We start from the raw sequence: 23439 nt of genomic DNA on the forward strand, positions 1-23439 counted from the left end.
CAATTGTTAGAAATGTAAACAAAAACCAGGCACTTATTACCATCTTTGGTGGACATGCTGTAAAGCTAAAAGGTTTTGGTTAAGAATACATACATGGTTAGAGAAAATGATGAAATAACATACAGAGTTTAAGCCAGAATTATTTTTGTTAGGCATAATTGTAGGTAATTATGAGAAAGAGATTTACCATTTTTCTGTTCTAATAGACCAGGAGTGGGCAACTATGGCCCCTTTAGGACAGACATGTCAAACACAAGGCCCGGGGGCCAGATCCGGCCCGCAAAGTGGTTTCATGTGGCCCGCGAAACCATCCTGGAAACAGTGAGGGAACGGCCCCCACTGCCTTGGCCCTAGCCCAGAGACCCTCCTTCTGCCAGAGACCCTCAGATCTGTCCCACTCCTGCCCAGGCCCCCATAGGCACCCTTGATGCGAACCATGTAGAGCTGGCCATGCCCACCCATTAGGCCATACGCAGTCTAGCCACGCCCACCCTGGCCATACCCACCCGGCCCCTTGAGGGCAACCGCAATGCTGATGCGGCCCTCAGTGAAATTGAGTTTGACACCCCTGCTTTAGGACCTATAGACTTCAGGAATTCTGGGAGTGGAAGTCCACAGGTCCTAAAGGGGACATAGTGGTCCACCCCTGCAGTAGATGGTCTTTTTTATAGCAGATCTTGCTGAAATTGATTTGCATGTGGTTCTTAAAATTGCTAGCTTCCTATGAAATGCTCAAGCTCTGACACAGGAAAGAAATTTACATTGATGTTTTCTCTGATTTATGTTTTCTATCCAACCATTCTGCTAGAAGTGGAGTGGGAAACCCACCAAATGGCAAACAGTTCTCACCAATTTCATCAGAATCAAATAATTAGTCCAACAGTGGAGGAAGACATGGTCTAGGACAGGCATGTCAAACTGCCAGCTTGTGGGCCGGATGCATCATGCCAAAACTGTGCCCACCCCATTGCCGGCAATGGGGAAAAATCATGATACGTTGTGCAACATCACGTGATGTTGCGAGTTTGACATGCCTGGTCTAGGATATTAGCAGTAGGTTACAATGTGTGCTGAAATTATTTAGATGCTATTAGGAATTTAATAAAAAATAATTTCTTGCCATAAAATGTGTTTCAAATTGTGTATATATGGATACATCCATACCAATGTATATTGATATAAATGTACACTATGAAGATATACAAAAATACAAATATAGTGTTTGCACATTTAGATGCTCTTGGGGATTTAATAAAAAAATAGCTCCTTGCCATAAAATCTGTTTCAAATTGTGTTTATATGGATATATCTATACTAATATTGGTATTGATATATAGTATGAAGATACTGTAAAAATATACACAAATATAGTGTGCATGTGTATTTGTATTTGAACAGATATTTGTATATCTGTAACAACCATTCAGGTTAAAGGCAAATTGACTTTTGAGGCCAATGGTTATGTTGCTGCATCTAAAAGTTATAATACTGACTTCCGGGTGGTGCTTCAGTGGCATGGACGGTCGAAATCGACTGCCAGCCCTCTGATTCCATAAAAGCCGTGGAGCAGCCGACAATCAGGTGTTCCGCAGCTGAAAACCCTTTCCCTCAGGCGAAGAAGGGAAGGGGAGATTCCAGGTAGGGGTAGAGCTCCCCTAGAGCCCCAGAATGTTTATTCTGGGGCTTGGAGGGTGAGAACTCCCCCGAAGCCTGGAAACACTCCAGATCGGAGGATTTCTCTGCTTCAAAGCAGAGCAAGATGCTGAATCCACTCCTGCTGGACTTGACTTGATCTGATTGTTATCTTGAGGAAATTAACGCAGGCAGAGCTGATGCGGGAGCAGTATAAACAGCAAGTATAAGACTTTAACTCTGAAATCTCAACTTTCTTTCTGTCGTTTTAAAAAGAAAGGGAAGATGGTGCCTGAATGATTCTTTGTAACAAAGAATTGAAAGTGCTTTGAAAGTGAAAGTGGCTGTTTGGATATTGAAAACTGTAAAGACTATAAGAAAATTATAAGAACCTAAAAGAATTTTAAGAAGACACTATGAACATTTTGACTTCATTAATCTTTTTAAATACAGAGAATAAAATTGATTTAAGATGCCATTAAAATCGTCAAAACCTGGGGCCCCCAGGAATGCAGGGACTTCGCCAGCACAGCAATCAAACTTACAGGCTTTAATGCCCCCCCCCCACAAACTTTGACATTAAAAGACCTGCAGGAGGCTTTGAAATCTCAAACTAAAGAAATAGAAAAAGAAATAAATGATAAGATGGAAAAATAGAAAACAAGATGGAAAAAATAGATGAAAAAATGAATGATAAATTTGAGTTGAAAAGACTGAGAGTAAACCTTAAAAATGCAAGATGCACGTGAGAGAGGGGGTTTGAAGATGCCCAATTTGAGATTAGATTATGATGCAGTTGTGTCATCAGCAATTAGTGATTGGTTCAATTTAACGGATGAAAGAACATTGAATATTGAGGGGTATGATTTATTGTATGGATGGCATGTGTATTTATTTTATGACAAAAAGGTGGATAATATTTTTAAGACTCATATCTTAAGGAACGCTTTGTTCTAAGTTTGGAAAAAGTACCAATATATATTAAATAATAAAATACCTGTATGGGCAATACCTAGACATGCATTAGGAAATATAAATGTGGAGCAGAAACAAGATGTGATTACTTATAAAGAACTTCTTAGGATGGAAGGGAATATTTTGAAACTGAAAGCTTTAAATGTTTTAAAGGAAGAAAAGATAGTACAGACTTAGTTTCAGTTTATACAATTACAAGCTAGATGGATAGAAGATCAGAAAATTGGTATAATAAAAGTTGATGAAAATTTGATAAAGCAAATTAGAGATCAAAGTCAATCACATATAAAAAGGTTATATAATGCTCTTATAGAGATTGATTCAGAATCGGAGTTAGTTAAAGATTGTATGATAAAATGGGCTCAGAATATTCAAGAGCCCATAATGATGGATACTTGGGAAACAATTTGGGTTAGAAATGTAAAATTTACACAAGCACAAAACCTAAGAGAGAATTTTTACAAGATGTTTTATAGATGGCATTTAGATCCTAAAAAGTTAGCATGTATGTATCCAAATCAACCACCTAAGTGTTGGAGATGTGGTAGTGAAGAGGCAACTTATTGTCCTATATGGTGTACATGTAAAAATGTTAAAGCCTTTTGGATAAAAATATGGCGGATTTTTCAGAAAGTTTTTAAGAAAAAAATAAGATTACTAAAATAAGGGGGTTATTATTAAAATTTTGTAAAACTTTTCAATAAAAGAAATAAAAGTTATAATACTAAAGTTTATATGGAATGATACTTAGGATTTATTAAGAAGAAAATGCAGGATAGCTATATATTTAACCAAGCAATGTTTTAGCTGTCATTAATTATCCATGACCCAGATGTTTGTGTCCTTTGTATGCTTCTAAAATAATGAACATTACACAACAGTGGGGAAAAAGCACAAATCTTCAAAAGACAAATTCTTACTTTCCAGTTGTTTAGCATTCTTATCTATTTTCTTTAATGTGCACTGCTTTAGGGCAAAGTAGACTCTGATGGTTACAGCAGCAACTCTGTCTTCATTGTGAGGCTTTTGCAGCAGATGACATGGAGATCTTGGAAACCTGCAGTGAACTTCTTAATTATTTATGAATGCATAACAAAACCATTTTAACAGGTTTTACAGGTTTGTGTAATTGGTTAGGGAATCACACTCCAGCCTTTAAATCACAGCAGCGTCAGAAATAATGAAGAAGGAAAAGATTCACTATCTTTTTTTCTTTAGCAGCATCTTTAGAGGAAACAATACTTTGAGTACTTGGCTGGATTAGTTCTTGGCCATTAATAGTTCTCCAGCAATGGCATGTGATAATGAGACAAATGGACATTTGCAATTTTAAGAAGACTGCAGGTTTGTTTCAGTGGTGGGATTCAGCCGGTTCGCACCAGTTTGGCAGAACTAGTAGCTAATTTTTTGTTGCCCAAGCCCAGAATGGACTTCCAGAAATAGCATCCACACAAAGAACCAGTTGTTCACATATTTGAATCCCACCACTGGTTTTTAGATTGACTCATTATATACTATCAAGTTTATGCCAACTTTTAGTGACCACAAAGCTTATTCTCCATGATGATCTGTCCATAACCTGGCCATTCAGGTCTTCCAGCACTGCATCTGTTGACACTTATCTAAACTTATTCCCTAGCAGTTAGTTTATTTACAACAAAAAGTTACTATTCCCATTTAATGTGAAATATTAGATGAACATAAACCACAAATACCATTTATAAGAAGCATAGAATTCAGGACAATTATTCAAATCTGGGGTGGGCTTTTCCCCCCCTAAAATTCAATTGGAATTACACATACCTCCCCCCTATACAAACACGCTCACACACCTGGGATGTGTATGTTTGTGTGTCTTTTAATCATTGTTTTTACACACACACACACACACACATCTGGGATAGAAGTGTGTGTGTATGTATCTCTCTCTTTGTGTGTGTGCATTTCTGTGTATTTAAAAATAAACAATAATCAAAACAATCTGTAAGAAAAGAACAAAACAAAATGATTAAAAACCCATCCCAGACTTAATAGTACAAAAAGAAGTGAACATTTGAACATGTTATCATGTACATTTATCTGTGTATGTATGTGTGTCTTTCTCAGTCTCAGGTCCTCTACCAGAGCCTGGGAGTTTGAGGGTTCTGTGTAGGATCTTAGACATTCCTACAATTATACTCCTCTGGACAGAGAGCTCAGATGTCGTTCCTAGGGATCTGTTGGAGCCACTCACCCAGCTTGAGTGTCCCAGTGGTGGTGGAAGCACTTGGGGCTGGGACTTCTAGGATCCCAGGAAAAAGATCAGAACTCTGTGTTCAGGGAAGTGCAATGTTAGGAACAGCTAACACACACACATACACACACACATGATTGATGACTGTGATTCCAAGTTTCTTAAAACATTTACTGTTAGCTATGCCAAATTTCTCAGTCATTGCTCATAGAGAAGTCTTTTTCTTGTGTTGCCTTTAACTGGGTCTCTGTTTATAAGAGGTTATCCAAATTTGCAAATGTCTCCAAGTAAAGTGTCTCTATCTAGGTGCGCAAATAAATCTGAAAGAAAGGGAACTGATCCAATTGTTTCTAGACAGGCAGCTTTTCTGAATTTCTTTACATTTTGCTAAAGTTTTAAATTACAAATTGGAGTTTCTACCTCTCTTCCTACTCCTTTTTCAAAATAGACTCCTCATCTTTCTCAGACAATAGCACGGCTGTTCTGAACCAGCCCTCTTCTGGCCTTGTAGTAAGGCAAACCCCAATTCAGAAAGAAGAGACTGGAGAGCGTCCAAGGCTAAAAGGCATCTGCCAAGATTTATTACGCAGTTAACAAAAACACTAGAGCTTGTCTTCTCAAGCGGAAAAGTTGCTTTCAGCAACCAGCCCCTCCCCAAACACTCCTTTTATAGAGAGCTCAGGGCGTGGTCTCCCTGTGCCTCCTCCCGAGGAGTCCCACAGCCTTTCTTTGTTTGTTCCTGCTCGACTGCCTCCTGCGTCGGGCGTCCTTGAACAGGGCCAGCTGTGGGTCATCTTCCTCCGCACTCTCGGGCTCACGCAGCTGAGAAGAGGTCCCCGGCTGAGGGCTCTGCAAAGCCTCCAAACCATCATCAGCCGGTTCGTTTCCCTCCCCCTCATCTGAGTCATCCGATACATCGGAGCCGGCTGTCGGACCCACAGGCTGGCCCTGAGTCACAACACTATCCCGCACCGCAGGGCCCTTCCCCCGGGTCTGCCGATCCGGATGCGGTCGGGATGGGAACTGTTCGTGAAAAGCAGTCACCAACGCAGGGGCATGAACGGCGGTCGCGTCTTCCCATGTGAAGTCCTCCGGCCCGTACCCTTTCCACTCGATCAGGTACTGGAAGCGACCTTTCAGCCAGCGGGAATCCCTGATGCTGGCGACCTCGTACTCGGGGGTGCTGTCGCCATCACGAGTTCCTGATGGGGGAGGTTCCGCTTGGCGAAGTGGACAAGCCGGTCGTTCGGGGACCAACAAGGACCGATGGAAGACGGGGTGCACGCGCAGGGAATGTGGCAGAGTTAAACGATAGGCGACCGGGTTGATGACGGCCTCGACTGGGAACGGTCCAAGGTAACGGTGGTCCAGCTTCCTCGCCGGCCGAGTGGATGGTAGGTTTCTGGTGGACAGCCAGACCCGATCCCCCACCGATAATGGAGGCGTATCCCTTCTCGACCGATCGGCGAACCTCCTGTAGTCGGCCTTGGCCTTCTCCAGCTGCCGTCGCACCAACCGATGGATCGCCTGTAATTCCGCCATGAATTCGTTCGCTGCCGGCTCCGGTGAGTCCACGGGAGAAACGGGGAAAAACCTGGGGTGATAACCCACGTTGGCCAAGAACAGTGTCATCTGCGTGGAGGTGTGCTGCGAGTTGTTAAAGGCAAACTTGGCTATGGCTAAATAGTCCACCCAATTGTCCTGCTGCAGGTTAACATAGCAGCGCAGATACTGCTCTAAGATGCCGATGACCTTCTCGGTACCCCCGTCGGTCTGAGGATGATGCGCGGACGAGAGGCAAACCTTAATGTCCAACGCCCGCATCAACTCCTGCCAGAAGCGGGCTGTAAACTGGGCCCCCCTATCGGAGACGACCCTATCGGGAAAGCCGTGCAGCCGGAACACCTGTTGGATGAACATGCGACTAGTGGCGCGAGCTGACGGTAAGCCGCGACAGGGGATGAAGTGCGCCATCTTGGTCAACATGTCCACCACCACAAACACTGTCGTGAAGCCAGAGGATGGGGGTAGATCCGTCAGAAAGTCCATGGACACAGCCCCCCAGGGTCTCTTGGGCGTTGGCAAAGGCTGCAGTAACCCAGGCGGGGCCCCTGTCGCTGACTTGGCCTGCCTGCATGGGACGCAGGAGGTGACATAAGACTGGACATCGTGTCGGACTCGGGGCCACCAGAAGGTACGGGAGACCAGGTTCAGAGTCTTGAACAGGCCAAAATGCCCCGCAGCCGGGTTATCATGACATTGGCTGAGGACGAGTCCCCTGAGTGGCCCTCCTGGAACATAGAGCCGGTCACGATAATACAGGAGTCCATCCGTGACCGACCAAGGCGAATCTGGCCCCACCTCTTCCTTCCGCTGAGCCACCCACGCCTCCTGCTGCTGCGCCTCCCGGATCCGAGCCCGTATATCCACCGGCTCCCGCACCGCAGCAAAAGACTCGACGGGGATCACTGTCCTGGGCGGAAGCTTGTCTTCCACTCGGGTGTACTCGGGCTTTCTGGACAGAGCATCCGCTCTCTGGTTGTGCCCGCTTGGTATGTACCGCACCCGGAAGTCAAACCTCGCAAAGAAGAGGGACCACCGGATCTGGCGTTGGTTCAAATTCCGAGCGGTCTGCAGGCTTTCCAGATTCTTGTGGTCCGTCCGGACCTCGATTTGATGCCGCGCCCCCTCCAGATGATGCCTCCAAGCCTCGAACGCCGCTTTGATGGCCAGCAGCTCCTTCTCCCAGATGGTATAGTTGCGCTCCGAGGGGTTCAATTTCCGAGAGTGATACGCGCAAGGGAAAAGGGTACCGTTGGGCGTCGCTGCCTGGAGTAACACGGCCCCAATGGCAATGTCGGAGGCGTCCGGCTCCACGACAAACGGCCGTTGCGGGTCAGGATGCTGCAAGATGGGCTCCTTCATGAAGGCGTCCTTCAAAGCTTGGAACGCCTGTTGTTCGGGGGCGTTCCACTGGAACCGAGTCTTCTTCTGCAAGAGCCGGGTAAGGGGGGCTGTCAAGGCAGCAAAGCCAGGAATGAATGTTCGATAGTAGTTGGCAAATCCAAGAAGTCGCTGAACATCCTTCACGCGACGTGGGGGTTGCCAACTCTGCAACGACTCAACTTTACTCGGTTCCATGGCGATGCCCTCAGGAGAAATGCGGTGACCCAAGAAATCGATGGTCACCTGGTAAAACTGGCACTTCTCCAACTTGGCAAACAGCCGATGTTTCCGGAGGCGCTGCAGGACCTGACGGAGATGCTGATGATGCGCTTCACGCGACGGGGAGTAAATCAGGATGTCGTTCAGGTAAATCACGACAAACTGGTCCAACAGATCTCGAAAGATGTCGTTCATAAAATGCTGAAACACAGCGGGGGCGTTGGTCAGGCCAAACGGCATCACCGTGTACTCGAAATGTCCATAGCGAGTACCAAACGCCGTCTTCCACTCATCACCCGGCCGTACCCTGACGAGGTTGTAAGCTCCACGCAGGTCCAGTTTCGTGAAGATCTTAGCCTCCCGGAGTCGGTCCAAGAGCTCGGGGATGAGGGGCAGCGGGTAGCGGTTACGCACCGTGATGGCGTTGAGTTTCCGGTAGTCACAGCAGAGCCGTAACTCGCCCGACTTCTTTTTGACGAAGAGCACGGGCGCAGACACTGGCGAGGACGAGGGCCGGATGAAACCACGAGCCAAATTCTTTGTCAGGAAGTCCCGCAATGCAGCCAACTCGGGCTCCGACATGGAATACAAACGCCCCACTGGGAGAGGCGCATCAGGAACTAGATCAATGGAACAGTCATAAGGCCTGTGCGGGGGTAATTGGTCCGCCTCTGACTCGCTGAACACATCAGCAAAGTCGGACAGTTCGGGAGGCAAAGAAACTCCTGAGGAGCCCTCCACCTGGCCGGCACAGATATGACGGGTGTGGTCCACGCACTGCAAACTTGGGAAGGTGACCAAGTTCTGAGACCAATAGATCTGTGGATCATGCGCCCGGAGCCACGCCAGTCCCAGGACCACGGGGAAGTGCAGATCCGAAGTGATGTAGAACTGAATGGCCTCCACATGGGAACTGATAGCCATACTCACTGGTTGCGTGGCGGCCGTAATAGGCCCGGACAGGAGAACTCGACCATCAATAGTCTCCACTAGCATGGGCGGATCCACCGGACACTGAGGAACAGCCCATTTGGCCACGAAGGCCGAGTCCATAAAGTTAGTGGTAGCCCCAGAGTCAATTAAGGCATGGACCGGAATCCCCTCTGGCTTGCCAGGAAGGATCAGTCGTGCCTCCAAAATCAAATGCCGTGGAGGTTCACAGGCACCATCGGAATGGCGTCGCTCGGCGTGGTCGTGGTGGGTCGTCCGATCTATCACACCGTCTAGATCGGGCTCGGGCCGTTTCCCGACAGCAAAGCAGGGGACTTTCTCGGGGCCGGCTTGGTCACTGATGCCCGCTGACGCTTCTTTGGACAAGAAGCAGCCAAATGTCCAGGGTCCCCACAGTAAAAACACAACCCCTCCGATCGTCGTCTGTCCATTTCCATCACCGATAGACGGGACCTGGCGGCACCCAGCTCCATTGGCTCCTCCCTCTGGACTGGGGGCTCACGCACAACAGGGGCGGCAGGGGTCTGTGGGGTGGCACGGCGACTCTTTCGCTGCTGCAGCCGGGCATCGATCCGCAGACAAAGATGGATCAGCCCATTCAGATCTGAGGGAATGTCCACATGGGCCAGCTCATCCAACATCTCCTCTGACAAGCCATCCTGAAAGGCATCCACGAGCGCAGCCTCATTCCAGGCGGAATCCTGGCTAAGCAGCCGGAAATCGCTGATATAGGCCTGTAGAGGGCGCTGACCCTGCCTCAAAGCTTTCAGGCGTCGGGTGGCAGTCTGCGCCTTAATCGGGTCCTCGTACATGAGGCGCATATGGTCACAAAACCCCCCAAAGTTATCCAACAAAGGGCTAGGCTGTGCCAACAGAGGCGTGCCCCAACGAGCTGCATCTCCCGACAGAAGGCTCAACACGAATCCCACCTTATCTCGGTCAGTGGGGAAATCAGCTACTCTCACGCTGATAAAGAGCTGGCATTGTCCCAAGAAGGCAGGAAACAGTTCTGGAGTACCAGCAAATTTATCCGGCATAGCTATCTGACATTTCCTCCTGGGTGGGGGTGCAGCATGTACCTGAGCTTGCAGTTGAGCCACCTGAGTTGCCAGCAAAGTGAGTTGCTGGGTGAGCTGGGCATTCTCGGCAAGAAGCTGCTCCATCGTAGTAATAAGGGGTGGGTGGCTGAAAGCAAACTGTTCTGAACCAGCCCTCTTCTGGCCTTGTAGTAAGGCAAACCCCAATTCAGAAAGAAGAGACTGGAGAGCGTCCAAGGCTAAAAGGCATCTGCCAAGATTTATTACGCAGTTAACAAAAACACTAGAGCTTGTCTTCTCAAGCGGAAAAGTTGCTTTCAGCAACCAGCCCCTCCCCAAACACTCCTTTTATAGAGAGCTCAGGGCGTGGTCTCCCTGTGCCTCCTCCCGAGGAGTCCCACAGCCTTTCTTTGTTTGTTCCTGCTCGACTGCCTCCTGCGTCGGGCGTCCTTGAACAGGGCCAGCTGTGGGTCATCTTCCTCCGCACTCTCGGGCTCACGCAGCTGAGAAGAGGTCCCCGGCTGAGGGCTCTGCAAAGCCTCCAAACCATCATCAGCCGGTTCGTTTCCCTCCCCCTCATCTGAGTCATCCGATACATCGGAGCCGGCTGTCGGACCCACAGGCTGGCCCTGAGTCACAACAACGGCAGACAATAGCAGTATGATCCTCTCCCTACTAGAAGGAGATTTTCTAAGAAGGTTGGTTGGTAAATTTGGGTGAAAATACTATTTGATTCATTTACATCAATGACAACTAATCAAAGCTTGTACATTTCTTTGTGGAGATGGCAATATAATCAGATTCTTTTTTAAAAAGGAACAATAATACTGGAGGAAAAAAAATCTGCCTGAATGTATCACATGTGCTTCCAGCACAAAATTGTCCAAGTCATTTTATTTCTACAAAAAACTATCACACAACCAACAATATACTATCTGTGGGTTAAGAATAATTAAGGAGATGAAAATTGAAGTTATGCATTCTTTTTTTGCCTATCTATCTTTTTATGGTGATTGGAAATACACAACCATGTAGCTGCTGGAAAGATTAAGGCATCCATTCCAATAAAGCATGAAGAAAGGAGACAGTGAGTGATTATATGTTGCATATATACACAGACATGCACATGCAGAGATGTACTGTATATATAGTACTGTGGCTCTCTATATTCTGAAGCTTCTGTTGCTAGATGTACAATGTATGTGTTTTACTATCCAAATGATTTTGCAAGCATACTTTACAGAAAAGGTCTGCAGATTTACATAGTTTACAATATTTCTAGACGTTTAACAAACAAGATAAGATTATGCCTGCCACCTTTTCTAACATTATCCCTGCATTGCAAATCATTCAAAAGAAGTAGCACTCTCTAATGGTCTATAACAGAAATTATGAGAAAGTTAAATGCACCAGTATTATGTATTGTTTAACTGTAAATTTAGAAGGATGTTTCATTAATCCAATGCATATATTGTACATCTGAACCTATATCTACCGGTATGTCTTGCTTTATCTAAAAATAATGCCAAAAGGAAAAAAATAATAATAATGAAGACATAGGTAGAATATGTTCAAAGGCAGAGAGAAAATAGCATGGAGCAGAAGGAACTACTGAGAGAGTAGTAGCTAAAACAAATACACGAAGAGATCAGCAAAATCAAGAATAGCAAGTCAAATAGAGTGGAATGCAACAAAAGCAGTTCTCAAGCATCAGAAGGTGAAAAGGGGCAAGATAATGTAATAACAAAGGGATGCTAAAGAAATAATGTGTGGAAAAAATGTTGCACAAATTCTTCCTAAAAAAAATGTGATAGCATGTAATCTCTGTGAAGATCACCATGCATTAGAAAAGAACACTTCAAAGCTCCAAAATAAGGGTGGATAAAGGACGCCAAAACAACCTTCCCTCATTGTGAAGAAACTATGAAGAAATGCTTTGTGGTTGAATATCAAGTTGCAGAATGGAGAGGTGGGTACCATGAGCAGCTATTCAGTTTGAAGTCAATCTTTGCGAAATGAAGAGGAACAGCCCTAGACTGTATCTTCCATAAGGTCTTCAAGGTGATCCTCCCTTAAAATCCTGTCCATCAGAAACAGCAAACACCAGTTCATTTTTTTTCTCAGGGTTTGGAATTTCAAGGAATATGAACATTAAGTGCCCCCTACAACCTATTGAAAAAATTACTGGAACGGATCCTAACGTTTGACTTAAGCATCCTTCTTGATACAAGGAAGCCATAAAGGAGTTGCATTAGTTTCTCCAACCCTTCGTGTATCATGGGCTTTTTCTAATATTGTTTTGCATGTTTAACATTTGTACTTTTAAAAAATGTTATTCATGTGCATAATAAAGAGATGGCTTTGCCAACAGTGAAATATATGCTGGTTTTTTTAGCAGAACTGTTTTAAAGGAATGAGAACAAACAAACTTCAAAAGGTTAATGAACTGCATATAAAGCTTATTTTTCTGAAGGCTCACTACATTCTGCATACAGCTTGCCTTTTGGTATTTTGAAATCCAAACAGATCTAGTTATAGAAATAGCAGAAGATATTTGAGTAAATTCCAAACTGTTTAAATATTCATGGATTTAAAATATACTCACAACCTGTACCTTAAAACAAAAAAAAAAAAATCTCATGAAAATAGGCATGTTTTGATTTGAACAAGCTGGAAGAATAATTATCTAGCTGTGAGGGGCTAGATTAAAAAAAATACAGCAAATAAGAAAAGACAAAAGTTTGAATGAGGATTACTGGGAATAGTTCTAAAGAATTTCTCTTCAAAACACTTCATTCTGTTCCACACACAATGTGTTTTTGTACCCTAATATACATTTGGAACAATTTATTGAAATGCCGTTCTAGAAAACTTTGTTATAGACAAACCACTGATCACCAATAAACATGTGAGCTAAAATGCAACTTTAAAAAATCCATGTTACAAACAGTAGCAAAAAGTAATGGATAAGAAAATGGATGTTTCCTCTGAATGAAACAAAATCTCAGCATCCATCCTCGCCATGAGAAATATTCTGTATATCAAAGAGAGTTTCAGTGAATTTCTGAGGCTCTAAAATCGTCTGCTCCCCCCCCCCATTTTTTTTGGCACAGGCTGGTCAATTCTCTTAACTATTTATCAGGCTGACATTCAGTGTAAAGGTTTTCAGCTGTGAAAGGTGAAATCCTATTTAGAAATTGGAAATGAAAGAATTTGTGTTGTTTACATTTATTTAAGGAATAACGAAAATTAGCTCGTTTGATCAGCTCCATCTGATGTGCCAGTTGCATGCTTTACTAGATTGGGAAGCTGTTCAGACACTCTTGCCCTAGTCATCTTGAGTCTTGACTACTATAGAGTATTCTACATGAAGCTACCTTTGAAAATCACTAGATGGTCCAGAAAAGAGCAGCATGAGCAGTGAAGGGCATGCTTCAGCGTGCCTACGAGATGCCTCTGCCTATGATTTGCAATGTAGCCAATCTGGTTCTAGGTGAGATTCAGGGAGCTGATTCTTACCTACCGTATATGGCATTGGGCCAAATTACTTGAGAAATCACTTGTCACTCATGGTTTTGGCCCAGTTGGCATGAGTTTGTAAATTGTGCCCAGAGTCCACCTTGTTTTAGGTTGGTATTGGCTTTTGTGTTTTTATGAACTTCTCAGTTGAGTTGGACAATGTCAAAACTGCAAGGAAAGGAAAGGAAAGGAAAGAGGAGAGGAGAGGAGAGGAGAGGAGAGGAGAGGAGAGGAGAGGAGAGAGGAAGGAAGGAAGGAAGGAAGGAAGGAAGGAAGGAAGGAAGGAAGGAAGGAAGGAAGGAAGGAAGGAAGGAAGGAAGGAAGGCAGGCTTGGATTACTGTAATGATGGCAGGCAAAAACCATGGAATGTTTTGGGGTTTTGGGGGGGGGGAACATGCATGCAATGGTTAAAAGCAGAGAAATTTGTATTATTATATTCTTAAAAAGGCCCAAACCTGAAATTCTATAGAAATCTATTGCATGCCATCAGAGGCTTGGAGAATGCAAGTTATCTATCTATAGTCTGTTAAATCTGAAGCTACTGTTGTAATTTCTTATTTCTCCAGTTATGGCAGGCTAAATGTCATACATGGCTGCAAAAGCAAACAATAACATTGCACTTCAGTTCCATTTAAACCAAGAATTAACATCTTAATACAGGATTTTTGCTTGCATGGGTTTAAACCTACAGGACGGCAGTTAATGCTGAATCAGGCAAACCCAATTTCACTGGTGATAAAGCTGGCATCATAAAAAAAGAAGCTATTAGAACAGAAAAATATAAAAGAAATGGCGCTTCAGGAACAGTTTTAGAATTTCTATTAAACTAGTCAAGGTCTGCATATACTGTAATTTGAAAGAAGTGTGTGGCACATTGGAGATTTCAAACAAATCTTCAGGGATTTTTTTTAGTAAAGGCTTTATTTAACAACAATAATAAATGTACAATATAAAACATATCCTAAAGTGTGAGAATGAAATTCTATTTCTGTTGCACAGCTGTGAACAGAGAATGAAAGATGTGAAATATATTAAGTCTACTTCTTAAAATTATAGGCTATAAATAATAACTTTTTAAAATATTTGCCTATCTAAATTCATAGTTGACAAGACATCAAAACCAATTTCAAATGCACTGATTTTTGTTCTGTGACAGTCTGAATTTACAAACATTTCTGTATTCTTGCACAAAGTAACATGAGCTGGAAAAGACTGAAGAAATCTCATAACCATGAGATGTCAGCCATATAGGAATAATGTAGGAATAATGTTGAGAGTTATAAAGTAACTCAGGCTTAAGCTATCTGAAAAAATATGTTTTGCATGAATTTTATATTTCATCCTCAAATATCAATACTGCCTTTGTTTTTCTGAATCTCAGTCCCTGCCTGCCTACTTTACAAAATGATCATTGGCAGATGCATTGTATAACATTGACAATCTTCCTCATATATAAGCATATATTTTAAGCAGTGGAAATCAAAGGTGAACCTCTATCTCTATAGAAACCATTGGCCCATTTTTTTTCAACCAAGCCCCTCAGATCTAACCACTTTTATTATTCTAGCAATGCAAGTGAAGGTAAGAGGAATAAATGCACAAAACTGAAGTACCCACAAAGCTGAACTAGCCATTTAGCTTAGCTGAAATTGCAAATTCATAACATAACTTTCAGAAAGATGTAACTGCTGCTTTAAAGAATCACTCTCAAACCAGTGCCTTTCATCTCCTGCCATCCATGTTCACCAAGATAACCACTCCACTTTAAATGGGTAATACCATCTTCACTTTCCTTGAAATATATAATGAAAGTTTGACCAAAGAAAAAGCAAGGATATCCTTCCTTCCTTCCTTTCTTTCTTCCTTCCTTCCTTCCTTCCTTCCTTCCTTCCTTCCTTCCTTCCTCCCTCCCTCCCTCCCTCCCTCCCTCCCTCCCTCCCTCCCTCTTATGTAAACAAATCTTGAATTTTCTTGTACCATTGGCCAGAAACTCAAAATATATAACTTATCATAACTTAATTGGCCAATTCTCTCTCTCTCTCTGTCTCTCTCTCTCTCTCTGTCTCTCTCTCTCTCTCTCTCTCTCTCTCTCACACACACACACACACACACACACAGAGAGAGAGAGAGAGAGAGAGAGACAGAGACAGAGAGAGAGAGAGAGACAGAGACAGAGACAGAGAGACAGAGAGAGACAGAGACAGAGACAGAGACAGAGACAGAGAGACAGAGAGACAAAGAGAGAGAGATTTTTTGTACTTGTACTTGAGGCCCAAATAAAAACAAGACAAAGTTTCTGAAGCCTAGAGAATTGTAAAGGATCAGTTTCTTTTGATTGAAAAAGACATAGAAGTTGATTTACCTGCAGCTGTCAATATTGTTTTTATCCACAGCATTAGGAAAGGTGTAAGGTCCCAGGTTATTGATTTCTGTAACTTCTATACAGCCAGTAAAATTGTAGATGGATCCAGTTACCTAAAAAAAATAAAAATAAAAGGAGGTAGATATTTCTTGGGGTTATGATTTGAAGTCAATCCAATGCTGAAGCCAATATGTTCCATTGTCTGGGGAATTAGACCTGATTCTTTATATAGTCTAAATCGCAATTACATTACAACATCATTTTGTAAAAATAAAGATTTTACTAATGATCCTAGAAAATTTAGCTTTCAGGATGACACATTAGTGCTCAGCATGTTTTCTCTTTGGAAAGCAAAATAATGATCATTGGGGGCTATATTTAGATACACATTCTTCCTTATGAAGGGTAGAATGGCAGCATTTACATCAATATAAATTACAATGGTAGTAAATGCAATGTGTATAATTCATTGATTTCCCAGGGAGAGTCATAAACTTTTAAATATTTTTTTAATAATTTCTGTTGGAAAAATAGTTTAGGAAACAAAAGCCTAATTTCATCAGTTCAAGATGGCTTCTCACAGTTACTGTTATAGAGGGTACATTATATATTCTGTAATTTTGATATTATGCCCTGTGGGCCTCTGTCTATAATGGCATAAACAAAAACCAAAACAAGAAAACCCCATCTAGCTTTGCTTTCCCCTTCTCTTTAGCTCAGTAACTCTACACTGCAAATATTGCTATATGACTTTCAGTGAAATTCTACACTTACATAGATCATGCCCCAATAATGTTAACATAAGCAAAGTTACATTATAAATCTGATGCCTTGCTAGAAGTACCAACTTCAAAGAGAAATATAATTTGAATTAGAACTTAGTTTCAAAAACATTTTGGAATCTGGGGCAGCTATCTCAGAACTTCCCAACTTGCTGTCCTCCAACTATATCTGGAACTACAGTGGGAAACTCTTCATCTGGGAATTTTAGGAAAGATTGAGCTGGTCAAAGCTAAGCTACCCTAAAAGACCAGGATGGAAGACCATTGTAATACTGTGAAGAAATGACACAGAAAAAGCAACTAGTCAGCTATGTGAGAATTCTGGGGCGGCAGTGAAATCACATAGCCATACTAAATCAAAAGAGGGAAAGAGAATTAAATATTATGTAGCTTATTTTATCCTAAAGGAGAACGTTCCATTTTTCTTGGAATTCTATCACCCCAGAAATAAGATACCAGCAATAACCCTATGAGGTGGATTGGCTGAGAGAGTGTGACTGGCCCAAAGTCACCCAGCTGGCTTTCATGGCTAAGGCGGAACTTAAACTCATGGTCTCCCACTTCCTAGGCTGGTGCCTTAATCACGAAACAAACTGGTTCTCTTGTTGGATATGTTTTGTATGATGGAAATTGTTTTAGGGGAAAAAGCTTTATGTTTTATTTAATCTTGTAAAATAATGGAAAGTACAAGTTAAAATAGTAATGTTAGTTATTATACTATCATTAACTAATCCACCATTGTTGCAATGAATACTTAGTTTACTGTGATATTTTTACAAGCTAGGTTCCATCAATTCATGATTTATCTTGGTCTTCCATTCAACCCTGAATTTCATCAAGGCTGCTATTCACCTCCTTGAAAAAATTGAGTTCCTCAGTCATTTGACAAAATCACCAATGAATTAATTCCTGATAGGTATGCACAAAGATTAGTGTTTCTACCAAAATCCCATTAACTACATTAAATACTCAGATCAAAATTCAACAGTTTGACAAGCTATTGACCACCGTCTCATATAAGTATAAAGGTAAAGTTTCCCCCGCACATGTGTGCTAGTCATTTCCAACTCTAGGGGCCGGTGCTCAACTCTGTTTCAAAGCCGAAGAGCCAGAGCTTGTCTGAGGATGACTCCGTGGTCATGTGGCCGGCATGACTAGACGCCAAAGGCGCACGGAACGCTGTTACCTTCCCACCGTAGTGGTCCCTATTTTTCTACTTGCATTTTTTTTACGTGCTTTCAAACTGGTAGGTTGGCAGAAGCTGGGACAAGTAACAGGCGCTCACTCTGTTATGCGGCACTTGGGATTCGACCCGCCAAACTGCTGACCTTCTGATCGACAGGCTCAGCATCCTAACCCACTGAGCCACCGCATCCCCTCATATAAGTATACCTGGCTTGAAAGAATTATGAAAGCTATCACTTGTATTTTGCGAGTGTATTATAAATATAATAATAATTATATATATAATTATTTTAAAATATTGTGTGTGTGTGTGTGTGTGTGTGTGTAATAAAAAGACCCTAGCCTGAAAAGTTTCCAATTACACCAGCTGTGTCCGTTCATGAGGGCAGAAAGAGTTGAAGCAAACTCAAGAGGAGAATAGAATGGGAATGGGAGTGAAGAAGGTCAGCTTTACTGAGACATGAACAGCTGCTGCCAATGATGGGATTGGTGATATCAGACAATGACACAGTTGGAAGCATGTTGGACAGAAATATTGTTATTATATTTAGATTATTAACAACTGCTCCTGTGGGTGATTAGGGCATCCTATTTTCTTGAGACTTAGCCTAGTTTGAAATCTGTCATTCACTAAAAGTACAACTTTATAGATACATACTTTATCCATAAGGAAGCCTTGCCAAGTTCAATAAGATATACCCTAGAGTGAACAAACAGAAATCTAATTATCGTTTAGAAGAACTTTGCCATCTATTTTTGTCATGTTATTCAATTCTATCAATTATCAATTTTATTATCTATATATTTAATATTTAGGTAGAAACAAACCCATCAACCAACAAATTCTGTATCAAAATACCAGAGGATAGATCAGTAGATTAGATAGATAGATAGATAGATAGATAGATAGATAGATAGATAGATAGATAGATAGATAGATAGATAGATAGATATAGGATCTAACCATTATGAACTAACATAATGTCTATCTATCTATCTGGTATATTACCCAAGATATTTTTTTTTATTGAAAAGTTTTAACATACATTTTATCTTTAACAATCCCCCCTCCCCCTCCCGTACCCATCCCTCCCTACCCCTCCCCCCCTCCCCCCCGACTTCCCAGAGCTAAGTACAGGGTATAAAAACAAAAAAAAAAAACAATCATGAACATCCATATGCTAACAACCATAAACTCTAAAATCTGTCACTCTCTAGCTCATATAGGATAACTACAAACACTATTACTATTAAATATAAAAAAAAGAAAAAAGAGAAAAAAAGGAAGACTTATTCAAATGCTACATGAAACTTTTTAGTCCCATATTTGTTCTGGATATACTCAATCCATTTTCTCCACTCCATAATATAACGTTCTTGCGAGTGATCTTTCAAATAAGCCGAGATCTTTGCCATCTCTGCCAGGTCAGAAACCTTTAAAGTCCATTCTTCTATAGTCGGCAGTTCCTCCTTCTTCCAATATTGACCTATTAAGAGTCTTGCTGCCGTAATTAAATTCAACATCAGCTTAGTGTCCACAACCGTAGCATCTGTAATTATACCTAACAAAAAAAGTTGCGGACAAAACTTTATCCTTTGCTTGAAAATCTTCTGCATGTTCCACCAAATTTTTATCCAAAAGGCCTTAACCTTTTTACAAGTCCACCATATGTGAAAATATGTTGCATCTTCATCGCCACACCTCCAGCACTTGGGCTGATAATTCGGATACATACTTGCAAGCTTTTTAGGATCTAGATGCCATCTATAAAACATTTTATAAAAGTTCTCTCTTAAGTTTTGAGCTTGTGTAAATTTTACGTTCCTCACCCAAATCTTTTCCCACGTATCCATTGTAATAACTTCTTGGATGTTTTGGGCCCATTTTATCATACAATCTTTAACAAGCTCTGTTTCTGAATCAATTTCTATCAATGCAAGATATATCCGTTTGATATGTGCTGGACCCTGATTTCTAATTTGCTTTATCAGATTTTCATCAGTCATTGTAAAACCAGTTTTCTGATCTTCTTTCCACCTGGCCCGTAGCTGAATATATTGAAACCAAGTTTGAACAATCTTCTCATCTCGCAAGAGACTGTACGGTTTCAGACACCAGACATTTCTTTCCAGACTTAAAATCTCCTTATACGTAGTCACATCATGTTTAAAACCAACATTTATATTTTCTATTGCGTGTTTTGGGATTGCCCACAATGGTATCTTACAATCTAACTTATGTCTATACTTCTTCCAAACTCTCAACAATGCCTGTCTTAAAATATGCGCTTTAAACACATTATCTACCTTTTTATCATACAACAAATATGCATGCCAGCCAAACAACAAGTCGTGGCCCTCAAGATTTAATAATCTCTCTTGTGTCAAATTAATCCAATCACTTATTCCTGCTAGCGCAGCAGCTTCATAATATAATTTAAGATTGGGCATTTTAAGACCACCTCTTTCACGAGTATCCTGCATAATCTTAAGTTTAACTCGTGGCCTTTTCCCTGCCCAAACAAATTTGTTGATACCTCGCTGCCATTCCTCCAGATTAGAATCTTTCTTAAGAACCGGTATCATTTGAAATAAGAATAAAAATTTAGGCAGGACATTCATTTTCACTGCTGCGATTCGCCCCAACAAAGACAATTGCAATTTTTCCCAGCTCTCCATTTCTTTTTGGATTTTTCCCCATAATTTTTCATAGTTATTTTTATATAACTTTGTATTAGAGGGTGACAAAAACACCCCCAGATATTTGACCCTCCTGACAATCTCAAATCCAGTTAGTCCTTCTAAAAGAGCCTTTTGCGATACTGTCATATTCTTGGCCAAAATTTTAGTTTTTTGTGCATTAACTTTAAATCCAGAAACCTTCCCATATTGCATTATTATCTCCATCAGGTCCACAACAGAGTTCTCTGGCTGGGTCACCGTAACAACCAGATCATCTGCAAACGCTCTCAATCTATAATCCTGATCTCTAATTTGTATACCCTTAATTCTTTCCGAATTCCGTATTTTTACCAATAATATCTCCAATGCTAACACAAATAACAAAGGCGATAACAGACACCCTTGCCTTGTGCCCTTCTCAATATTACAAACTTCAGTCAAGCTATTGTTAACTATTATTCGGGCAGTTTGTTTTTGATATAATGCCCTAATTGGTTGCAAAAATTTATCCCCAAAATTCATTTTATCTAAAACTTTCATCAAAAATTGCCAATTCAATTGATCAAAAGCTTTTTCAGCATCTAAAAAAATTAGCGCCGCAGAGATCTGGTTATTCCTTTCCAAAAACTCTAACACATCAACTATATGCCTCACATTATTTTTCATTTGCCTACCACTGATAAACCCAGTTTGATCCCCATGAATCACCTGTTGCAGAACCCTCATCAGTCTATTAGCCAACACCTTAGCAAATATCTTATAATCTGTATTTAAAAGTGATATCGGTCTATAGTTTTTTACTTGAGTAGCATCTTGATCTTCCTTCGGAATCAAAGAAATAAAAGCAGTTCTCCAAGACGGAGGCACCTTTCCCCCTCTCTGAATTATCTGAAACAGTTCCTTTAATGGCTTTATCAACTCCATTTGTAAATTTTTGTAATAAACCGCAGTCAAACCATCCGTACCTGGCGCTTTATCCAACTTCAATTCCTTAATTGCTGTAAGAATTTCTTCTTCTGTTATCAGTTGGTTAATCTCCTCTTTTTGTACCTGCGTAAGAACCGGGATGCTAGCATTCTCCAAATATACATCAATATCTTTTCCATTAATCTTCTCCTTGGCATATAACTTAGAATAAAAGTCCAGAAAGGCTTCCTTAATAAGATCCTGTTGAAACACAACCTTTCCCTTATGTTCAATTTTGTCTATATTAGAAGCCCTTTGCTTTTTCCTAAGTCTATAAGCTAGCCATCTACCTGGCTTATTAGCGTTGCAAAAAGTATTATGCCTAGCAAACCGCAAATTGGTTGCCACTTGGTCAGCCATTAATTTGTCAAATTGTCCTCTTAATAGATTAATAACCTCCTTAGTCTTCACATCCAATGGGTTCAAAATCAAGGCCTTTTCTTTTTCCCTAATTTCGTTCTCCAATTCTTTCCTTCTAGCTTCCAAAGTACGTCTGTGTTTATTATTCATATATATCAACACCCCTCTCATATAGGCCTTGCTAGCATCCCAAACCATGTCCATAGAAGTATCCTTATTCATATTAATTTCAAAAAAATCCTTCATCCGCTGTTTACATTCTTCCACATTTCTCTGATTTCTAAACAAGTTCTCATTTACGCGCCACGAGCGCCTATCTCTATTGTCCTTATTGATCTCTAACCAAACTGGACTATGGTCAGAGATAGCTCTTGCACAGATCTTTACCTTCTTAATCCTAGAAAAAAAGTCATTAGTCAGCAAAATAAAATCAATCCTGGAAAAAGATTGATGTCTATCAGAAAAAAAAGTATAATCCTTTTCATGCAGGTGAGTGTCACGCCAAATATCTCGCAGTTCCAAATCATCCTTCATTTCAAAAAAAAGATTTAGGCAATCTGGCATGACTCGGAGCACGCTTAAAAAAACCAGCCTTATCCATCTGTACATCCAAAACACCATTCCAGTCCCCCATAAAAATAAACGATTTGTAATCCAATTGAGTAAGCTTTGTATGAAGTGAACTAAAAAAATCAGCTTGCTGTTGATTAGGAGCATACAGTCCAACTAAAAGCGGTTTTTTGCCTTCTAGCAACAAATCTATCAAAACGTATCTTCCATGCTTATCTGCTTCAATTAATTCCGCTGTTAAAGCGCTTTTAACATAAACAACCACTCCATTTTTCTTATTCATCGCAGAGGCAACAAATTGCGTGCCCAACCTTGAGTTCGATAAATACTTTTGGTCCATAACCCTAATATGCGTTTCTTGCAAACATATAACATCAATCTTGAATTGTTTTAAATATTGAAAAACTTTCTTTCTCTTCTGTGGTGAATTAAGTCCATTACCATTCCAGGTTAGAAATTTAGTCGCCATGCGTGGCATCCCGAAGCTGTTGGAGCACATCTTTAATAGCCCCTCTGTCTCCTTTGGGCCGTGCTCCTCCCACTGCTTCACTGTAAGTACGCTTTGAAAGTTCCATAAACTTCTGCTGGTCTTGCTCTTTTATTTGTTTTGCCCGTTTTAAAGCGGCACGCGTCACCCTCTGCTCTCCAGCAACAGCCAACGAGGCTATAATTTGATCCCCTCCAGCACCATTCTTTTCTTTCTGTCCACCTTCGGCCTCTTGGGGTTTCCCTTCTCCAAATCCCTTTGCAGCTTCCAGAAGTGATAATGGGGTCGCTTTTAAAACATTATTGTAGAAGTCACGCGCCTGTGTCACAGTAACCAGACGGTATCTTTTACCTTCATGCATCACCACCAATCCGACAGGAATCTCCCATCTAAACTTTATTTCACGTTGCTTAAGTTCTTGCACGAGAAATGCAAAATCCTTCCTTCTCCTTAAAATCTTTGGAGGAATTTCTTTTAAAACCAAAACTTCTTGGTCAACAATCACAACTTTAGTATCATAAGCGGCTTGAAT

The 23439-nt window shown here is 41.5% G+C and overlaps 1 protein-coding gene across 1 annotated transcript in view; it reads right to left on the reverse strand.

Annotated features, from left to right (window-relative positions):
* The window catches only part of EYS (eyes shut homolog), a gene marked incomplete at both ends in the record, with an annotated part of 674316 nt that overhangs the window by 200922 nt on the left and 449955 nt on the right, over nt 1–23439 (reverse strand). The window contains one exon of the mRNA XM_081346243.1: nt 15876–15988. Within this exon, the coding sequence (XP_081202369.1) occupies nt 15876–15988 (113 nt within the window). The remainder of the gene's footprint in view (nt 1–15875; nt 15989–23439) is intronic.

This window comes from Vipera berus (assembly GCF_964194415.1).
Source record: "Vipera berus genome assembly, chromosome: 1".
In the NCBI taxonomy this organism is placed as follows: Eukaryota; Metazoa; Chordata; class Lepidosauria; order Squamata; family Viperidae; genus Vipera; species Vipera berus.